The sequence below is a fragment of the Podarcis muralis genome, chromosome 2 (genome assembly GCF_964188315.1).
Source record: "Podarcis muralis chromosome 2, rPodMur119.hap1.1, whole genome shotgun sequence".
Taxonomy (NCBI): Eukaryota; Metazoa; Chordata; class Lepidosauria; order Squamata; family Lacertidae; genus Podarcis; species Podarcis muralis.
The window spans coordinates 106,416,786-106,425,989 of record NC_135656.1 but is presented as its reverse complement, the minus strand read 5'-3'; the positions used below and the strand labels follow the sequence as shown (position 1 = coordinate 106,425,989).

General features: G+C 46.6%; 1 protein-coding gene across 1 annotated transcript in view; it reads left to right on the top strand.

Annotated features, from left to right (window-relative positions):
* Positions 1–2,732: 2,732 nt before the first annotated feature.
* The window catches only part of LOC114590933 (uncharacterized), a 33,476-nt gene continuing 27,004 nt past the window's right edge, over positions 2,733–9,204 (top strand). The window contains exons 1-3 of the mRNA XM_077923514.1: positions 2,733–3,080; positions 4,146–4,230; positions 6,102–6,252. Coding sequence (XP_077779640.1) covers positions 4,207–4,230; positions 6,102–6,252 — 175 coding nt within the window. The 5' untranslated portion in view covers positions 2,733–3,080; positions 4,146–4,206. The remainder of the gene's footprint in view (positions 3,081–4,145; positions 4,231–6,101; positions 6,253–9,204) is intronic.

The following is a 9,204-nucleotide window of genomic DNA, read 5'->3' as shown; positions in this document are numbered from 1 at the left end:
GCAGGACCTGAGTGCGATTCCTCTTCCCTCCTGCGGCTTCCAACAACTGATTTTGTTGTCGTTTAGTCGTGCCCGACTCTTCGTGACCCCATGGACCAGAGCACGCCAGGCACCTCTGTCCTCCACTACCTCCCGCAGTTTGGTCAAACTCATGCTGGTAACCTCGAAAACACTATCCAACCATCTCGTCCTCTGTCGCCCCCTTCTCCTTGTGCCCTCCATCTTTCCCAACATCAGGGTCTTTTCCAGCGAGTCTTCTCTTCTCATGAGGTGGCCAAATACTGGAGCCTCAGCTTCAGGATCTGTCCTTCCAGTGCGCACTCAGGGCTGATTTCCTTAAGAATGGATGCGTTTGATCTTCTTGCAGTCCATGGGACTCTCAAGATGATATCCAGATACAACTGATATCCAGAAGCAATTCTGGCTCCAGCTCTGGAAGCGGAGCATAGGGACATCATGGCTACCAGCCACTGATAAGTCTTCTCCATAAATCTGCCCAAGCCTCTTGCAAAACTTGGTGGCCACCACTGCCTTCTGCAGGAACCAGTTCCATGGTTTTAACTATGCGCTGTGTGAAGAAGTGCTTTTTTAACAAAAAAAAATCTGCCCTGATAAAGTTGAAGAGCAACTTACAAAAAATTGGAATGAACAATACACAGCCTTAGTCTAGCCCAGGGATGGGGAACCTTTTTCAGCCTGAAGGGGAGCTCTGAGGCAAAAAGCTACCCACCCTCCTGGTAGGCAGCCTCTGATTCAGAAAGACGGATGTGTCATACATACCTAAGCATGTGGTTTTTCTGTTACACAATTGGTTGAGGAGCCAATAATGTTTCCTACCTACATTCCAATGTATTACTTAGGCAGGCCACCACCAAGATCAACTATCTGAACATGTCTGATGTTTGGCGGTGAGTGTTCCAAGCACCACAGCTCATGGCTCTGTAAAGCCAGCGATATTGTTCGACTTGGGCATAGGAGACCTGGTTTCAACAGCTTTCTCAGCCATAAGGTTCCATACATTTAGGGATACAGTGGTACCTCAGGTTACAGACGCTTCAAGTTACAGACTCCACTAACCCAGAAATAGTACCTCAGGTTAAGAACTTTGCTTCAGGATGAGAACAGAAATCATGTGCTGGCAGCAGGAGGCCCCATTAGCTAAAGTGGTGCTTCAGGTTAAGAACAATTTCAGGTTAAGAATGGACCTCCGGAACGAATTAAGTTCTTAACCCAAGGTACCACTGTATATATTTTTAAGTATGAATGCTTTGTTTAGCTTGGCAGATATAAAATACTATATTAGCCGTGTTGGTCTGCCATAGTTGAAACAAAATAAAAAAATTCCTTCCAGTAGCACCTTAGAGACCAGCTAAGTTTGTTATTGGTATGAGTTTTCGTGTGCATGCACACTTCTTCAGATACCAAGTGTGCATGCACACAAAAGCTCATGCCAATAACAAACTTAGTTGGTCTCTAAGGTGCTATTGCAAGGAATATACAGTATTTAGGGAATGTGCTTGCTTTTCTTGTGCTTTAAATATTGATGACTTTAAAACTGTTCCTGTGAGCTGCTTCTGAGCATAATTTGCTAAACATTCATTGGGCAGTTTGCAGAATGGCCACAGGTTCCCCATCTGTGATGTAAAATCAGGATTCATAGAAGTCAAAGTGATTTTAAGCAGAGGTTAGATGGCCACCTGTCATGGATGCTTTAGCTGAGATTCCAGCATTGGGGGGAGGTTGGACTAGATGACCCATGAGGTCCCTTCCAGCTTTAAGATTATGATTTTAGTGCCTTGGAATAGGAGCAACAAACTGATTATTCAAACACTGTCCCCAGCCTAGCTCCACCCTGAAGGCATACAAAATAAATTATCAAGTTCTGGGGAGAAATTTGCCCATACTGTAGTCTTACTCATAAAGGTGGGAGAAGGAATATTTTCAAGATTTTAAAAAAAGAGGCTTTTCACACTTTCATGTTACAGTCCTGTTTTTTAATTGTGTATCTCGGTGGTTCTCAACAGCAAAGCTCTTCACTTGAAACAAAACTTCAGAGGAACGCTTGTAGTAAAACATTTTAAAGATATTAAAGGATGGTGATTATTGGGAAAGGCCGCCGGAGGAGCAACTTTAGGAAAATAAGAAGCTGCTATTGACTCTCCCAGCCCCATTTACAGATGCCCAGGCTCTGCGTAATTTGAGGAACATTGCAACAGCGGTGTGATTTGGGGTTGCTGGCTTGCTTGCTTCGGAAGCCCCCCTGTGTTCTGACAAGGGGTGATCAGATCTCACCCAAGGACTACGGCGCTCATTCCCACGTTACAAAGTCACGTATCCTTACCCTTGCATTGCCTGCTGCTGTAGCGACCTTACTCTACAAGCCTTAGCTGCATTCTTGGGGAATCTCCCCCTTTGCAGAAGAGCAGTGCAGGCTGTGGCGCTTCCCCCCTTCCACGCGGCTCAGTTCGCAACCCTGCCTTCTTTCCCCACGCGCGTGCAGTTGCATGTATAGAAAACGGAAGGCGCCACCCTCCCGCATAGTAATTTGACATCTGTTTTATATATATATAACATGCCTTGCAGCTCCCCCAGACCCCGCGCAGAGGTTGCTGTTTTGTTTTGTTTTGATCCCCCTTCCTGCCTGCCTACTTTTTCTCTCTTTCCTCGCTGCAGCGACTGTTGTAGCGGGGTTTGCTTTTCTGCCGGCACAGGAAGGGGCTGGAAGTAGCTGGGGAGGAAGGAGGGCGGCGAGGGGTCGCATGGGGCGCTGCGATCGGAAATCGACTTTTTCTATGACTTTATTATTGGCCAGGAAAAACCCCCTTCGCCTGAGGCGCCCAGTAGCTGATCGGCGCCTGCAGAGCGAGAGAAACCTTTCGGGTCTCCGCCCACTCCTGCGCGCCCGACCGAAGTGGGGACTGCGTGCCCACCTACTCCCTGGACTCAACCTCCCCAAGAGGGGAGCCAGCGATTAACTCCGGAACAGCCGGACACTCTACTGTGGCGTGGGGCAGGACGGGGTCTCCGTCCCCTTTTCCTCCTGCTACGTTGCTGGGGAATGTCAGGTCAGCTGACAATGGGTAATGATCTGAGAGCCATACGAGAGAGTTGTTTTGTTTTGGCCAAGGCACAGTCTGACCCCCTCGTTTGGTGATCCTCGTAGAACTCTGACCCAGTGGTTGCTACTAATTTGATTTTGAATTGATTTTAGAATATTGATTTTAGAATGCTGTGTTACTTTTCTTGTTGTTAGCTGCTCTGAGCCCGGCTTCGGCTGGTGAGGGCGGGATATAAATAAAAAAATATTATTATTATTATTCGATCTGCAGTTTCTTAACCCTAACAATCAGCCTAATGCAAATACAGTGGTACCTCGGGTTACATACGCTTCAGGTTACATATGCTTCAGGTTACAGACTCCGCTAACCCAGAAATAGTGCTTCAGGTTTAGAACTTTGCTTCAGGATGAGAACAGAAATCGTGCTCTGGCAGCGCGGCAACAGCAGGAGGCCCCATTAGCTAAAGTGGTGCTTCAGGTTAAGATCTTTTTCAAGTTAAGTACGGACCTCCGGAACGAATTAAGTACTTAACCCGAGGTACCACTGTATTTGTATTTGAAGATCACACCCTCCAGCCAGGCAAAAACTCTCATGGAGGTTACAAAGCAGAGCCTCCAGAGAGTCTTGGGGGGGAGGTCAGAATTCCCCACTGCACCTCAAGATCTAAGGTTCCCCATCCCTGAAACAGGCCTTTATAAAACACTCAGGTATCTTGCTGGAAAGGAGCTTGGGAAGTTGCCTAAATATTTGTCCATCTAGCAGCTGGCGCAGTGATGCCTACTCTGTCTGGCAGCAGGTCTCCAGCAGAGGCCTCCCCCACATCACCTGCTTCCTGGTCCTTTTCAAACTGGAAATGCCAGGGACTTTAACCTGGAAGCCGCCCAGAGTGGCTGGGAAAACCCAGCCAGATGGGCAGGGTATAAATAATAAATTATTATTAAATTATTATTATTACTGAACCTGGGAACATCTGCCAGGTCCCTCCATCAAACTGAGAGGAGAAGCACAGAGTTTGTGGCATGGAGTGTACTGGATCCCTTCTTAAAAATGAACCCTTTTGCTATATTTTTGTTTTTTACATCACAGCCTGCCACATATCCGCCTGCCATCTTCTGCCCCAACCCGGTGCATTCTGCTGAAAGAAGGAATGGCTACAGCAGAACCAGCTCAGGTAGGGGGGAGATCTTCACATGGTTTATTTTAGTACTGGCAATTTCAAGAAGGTTTCTGAGCCATCATGCCTGTGAACAAGAAAGGTGTGCATCTCAAGAGTTGGGATTTGAGTACCATGAAGGGGAACAGATCAGTCCTCTGGGGCACAATCTAGTTGGTTTGGTTGGTTTGAATGCAGTAGTAGTTTCGTGTGCTTCTCATTCATTCAGAAAGTATGTAGACTGGGGTTGGGAAGCCTTCGGCCCTTTAAATCCCATCAGCCCAAACCAGCATGGTCAGAGTTGATGAGAGTCCAACAACGTATTGAGGACCAAAGTTTCCCTACTACTGAAGTATAGGGTTGTGGTCTTAGACATGTTGCCATATGCAGGTGATACCCAGGTCTACATCTCTTTTAAATCAGAACCAGTGAAGGTCCTGTGTGAGTGTCTGGAGGTGGTTGGAGGATGGATGGCAGCTAACAGATTGAGGTTGAATCCTGACAAGACAGAAGCACTGTTTTGGGGGACAGGGTGTGGGCAGGTATGGAGGACTCCCTGGTCCTGAATGGGCTAACTGTGCCCCTGAAGGACCAGGTGCACAGCCCGGGAGTCATTTTGGACTCACAGCTGTCCATGGAGGCACAGGTCAATTCTGTGTCCAGGGCAGCTGTTTATCAGCTCTATCTGGTACGCAGGCTGAGACCCTACCTGCCCCCAGACTGTCTTGCCAGAGTGGTGCATGCTCTGGTTATCTCCCGCTTGGACTATGCAATGCACTCTACGTGGGGCTACCTTTGAAGGTGACCCGGAAACTACAACTAATCCAGAATGCAGCAGCTAGACTGGTGACTGGGAGTGGCCGCCAAGACCATATAACACCAGTCCTGAAAGACCTACATTGGCTCCCAGTACATTTCCGAGCACAATTCAAAGTGTTGGTGTTGACCTTTAAAGCCCTAAACCAGGCATCCCCAAACTCTGCCCTCCAGCTATTTTGAGACTACAACTCCATCATCTCTAGCTAACAGGACCAGTGGTCAGGGATGATGGGAATTGTAGTCCCAAAACAACTGGAGGGCCGAGTTTGGGGATGCCTGCCCTAAATGGCCTCGTCCCCAGTATACCTGAAGAAGCGTCTCCATCCCCATCGTTTAGCCTGGACACTGAGGTCCAGCTCCGAGGACCTTCTGGCAGTTCCCTCACTGTGGGATGTGAGGTTACAGGGAACCAGGCAGAGGGCCTTCTCGGTGGTGGTGCCCACCCTGTGGAACGCCCTCCCATCAGATGTCAAGGAAATAAACAACTATCTGACTTCTAGAAGACATCTGAAGGCAGCCCTGTGTTGGGAAGTTTTTAATGTTTGATGTTTTATTCTGTTTTTAACCTGTTGGATGCCACCCAAGGTGGCTGGGGAAACCCAGCCAGGTGGACGGCGTATAAATAAATTACTATTACTATTATTATTATTTTATTTTATTTCATAATTATAGTTATTTTATATTACTATCATCTTTTCATGGCACAGGAATTTAGGATTTTGTTAGTGTGGAACACACAGACCCCTGGGCACAGGAAGGCTACGCCCTGCCGCCATCCTGGTGCGATTGTTGTTAATACAGCAGACAGGAGAGCCAGTGTGGTGTAGTGGTTAAGAGCGGCGGAGTCGTAATCTGGTGAACCGGGTTCGCTTCCCTGCTCCTCCACATGCAGCTGCTGGGTGACCTTGGGCCAGTCACACTTCTCTGAAGTCTCTCAGCCCCACTCACCTCACAGAGTGTTTGTTGTGGGGGAGGAAGGGAAAGGAGAATGTTAGCCGCTTTGAGACTCCTTCGGGTAGTGATAAAGCCGGATATCAAACCCAAACTCTTCTTCTTCCTTGTTGTTTTAGGAGCTGGGCACACCAGAGGAGGAAGAAGAAGAAGAAAAGTTTGGATTTGATGAAGAAGGGGAGAAAACAGTGCACCTGTCTCACCCTGACCAAGCATCCCCCACAAATGATACTGCAGTAGGGGAAGAAGAGGACTGTGCAGCAGCCCCAGGTAAAAAGCCCCAGTTATTTCTGTCTTTCTGTGAGCCACTGCATCACCCTTGGCTTTGCTGCACTAGGACCGCCCTCAAACTCTTTAGTTCTGGGTTTCTCCCGGACATGACCGTCCTCTGAAGTAGCTCAAGCGCTCTGGACAGATTGCCTGCACTTTGTCCCATGTGGCAGTCAGATGCAAATCTAAGGGACACCAAAGATTGGACATCCTTTCTTGGAGATAAAGAAATGCATGCTAGGTAATATCATTTTCAGTTGCTATTTTTAAACTTCTGGGGTTTGGCTTTGTTGTTGGGTTTTTTTTATGAGCCAAACCTTTGTTGTGTGTCGGCCTTTTGAAACATGCACACAATGACTGGAAGAAAAAGTTTTACTTTAGGACAGGGGTTCTCAAACTGTGGTTCGCAGGCTACCAGAGATCTGTGAGTTTCACTCTGGTGGTCTGCGACGTGTCTGTGGTTTTGTGGTTGAAGATGGGAGGTGGACATCCACTCACTCTGACTGGGGCTGATGGGAATTGGAGTCCACTCATAACTGGAGGACTACGGGTTCTCCATCCCTGGGCAAACAGGAAGGATTTAACTGGAGCTCTGGCAGAGAAAAGGTGTCAGGTATATATATTCCTGTGCACAAATCGTTGCATCCAACTGAATAACTGCGTGTAGAACGACTTCTCTGACCAAATTTCTTCTCTCTCTTTTACCCACTTGCTCCCAAATCTTCTATGGGAGTTCCCCCATCCCTCCCACAGCAGATTTGGGAATGGTCCACGGGCGTTTGGAGTTGAGATGCACTTGAGGAAGTTGTTCTGCACATGAAAGGACTTAGTTGAATGCACGTGCAGCCTCTCAGAAAAGAATTCTGGTATTTACCTGACGGGAGATTCTGTCTATCAAAAACAGGATCTCCAAGTTCTGCTGGGGGTGCCCAACCAGAAGGAGAAGAAACGGCCTGGGGGCTTTATCTCCAGTACTCAGAGGAAGCCAAGAGCCCAAGAGATAGTGATGATTCAAATGGAGACCATAGCTGGGAATCTCTCTCTCTTTTTTAAAAAAATAATATTTATTAAAAGTTTAAAGATTAAAGAAAAAAGAAAAAAATTCAACAAAACACACACTACAATACATAAAAAGGGGGGGGGAAGGTACATAAAAACCAATACAACAATACCACAAAAAAAAAACCACAGATCCCATATTCCATATCTTTATCTTTCATTTGCTTGTTTCATTGACCTCACACCTCCCTTTTGGTGTTCTAGTTTAATTAATTGTTTCAGCAAATTCTTTCCATCTTTCTCAATTTTTGTTGAGTAATTTATCTGAACAGTCTACCTATTAATTAACTCAGCAAATCCTTTCCATCTTTCACTATATTCTGTTATTCAATTTGCCTTAATTTATTTTGACCTTATCTTACCATAAAATACCTTAAAACTTAATACTTATTTATACATAACTCCTTATATCATTTCTACTAAAGCCAGATAGTTTCATTCCAACATTTTCCCTAATATTCATTAAGATAGCTGGGAATCCCAGGCAGTCCTTGTGAGCTCTCCTTGCCCAGTCCCATCTCGCCCAGGTCAGGAGCTCACGGAGCAAGCAATGGGTTCCTGGAGGTTTTTGGGCCTTGTTTTGTTTTTTGTTTTGCAAGATTTATATGCCGTTCAAATAGAGTAGTATAAAATATTCATTTTTAAAAAGATAAAACAGACTTAAATAACAGCACACATAATAAAACTACCCAAATAGGAGTAAAAATCAAGTGATTCTGTGAAAACTGCATGTTTGGGTGGGCTTGCCAAAACAAGAGAGTTTGTAGCAGGCATCCAAAACGAGGCCTTGCATCTAACGCAGCGCTAAGTTACCTGCGCCATCTGTGCAAGATGCTGTTGGACTACAACTCCCATCATTCCTGATGATTAGACATGCACCCTGGGGCTGACGGGAGTTGTAGAGTCCAGCAAGATCTGGAGGGGCATGGGTTTGCCATGTCTGACCTCTAGAATCAGGCCTTTGGAGTCCATGCCATTCCGGCCGCTGTGGTAACGGGAGCCATTTTGGGCTTTACGATATGATACGAAACGATACAATACGATAATCTTTATTGTCATTGTCCCATACAGAACAACGAAATTGAAAATCTACATCAGACATTCAGAAACCAACAAGCCTGCTATCCCAGCCTGGTTAACCCCCTAAAAACTCTGATACCCCATAATTAAATACAATATACTCCCATTAGGTCCAGTCGTGACCGACTCTGGGGTTGTGGCACTCATCTCACTTTATTGGCCGAGGGAGCCGGTGTACAGCTTCCGGGTCATGTGGCCAGCATGACTAAGCCACTTCTGGCAAACCAGAGCAGCGCACGGAAACGCTGTTTGCCTTCCCGCCGGAGCGGTACCTATTTATCTACTTGCACTTTGACGTGCTTTCGAACTGCAAGGTTGGCAGGAGCAGGGACCGAGCAACGGGAGCTCACACTGTCGCGGGGATTCGAACCGCCGACCTTCTGATCGGAAAGTCCTAGGCTTTGTGGTTTAACCCACAGCGCCACCCGCGTCCCTCATGGACTACCTTACACTGCGTTTAAAACCAAAATCGCATTTGAACAGAAACTGTTTCTCAGGCGGCTATAACCTTGTACCTTTTTCCAGAAGGTAAAAAGCTGAAAGAGATAATTTCCGGGATGCGCACTATCCTGCACTATCTCTGCAGCTTTCTTATGGCACCTGGAAGCATAGAATTGATCCAAGGTAGGGAGAGTGCATCCAATTATTCTCTCCGCAGTCTTTAGAACCCTGGACAACATTGTTTTTTCCCTGACCGTGCAGCTCCCAAACCACACACGGAGACCATAAGTTAATACACTCTCAACCGTACAATGGTAAAATGCCATCAACAGGTCCTTTGAGAGGTTATTTTTTCCGGAGGATTCTCCAGGA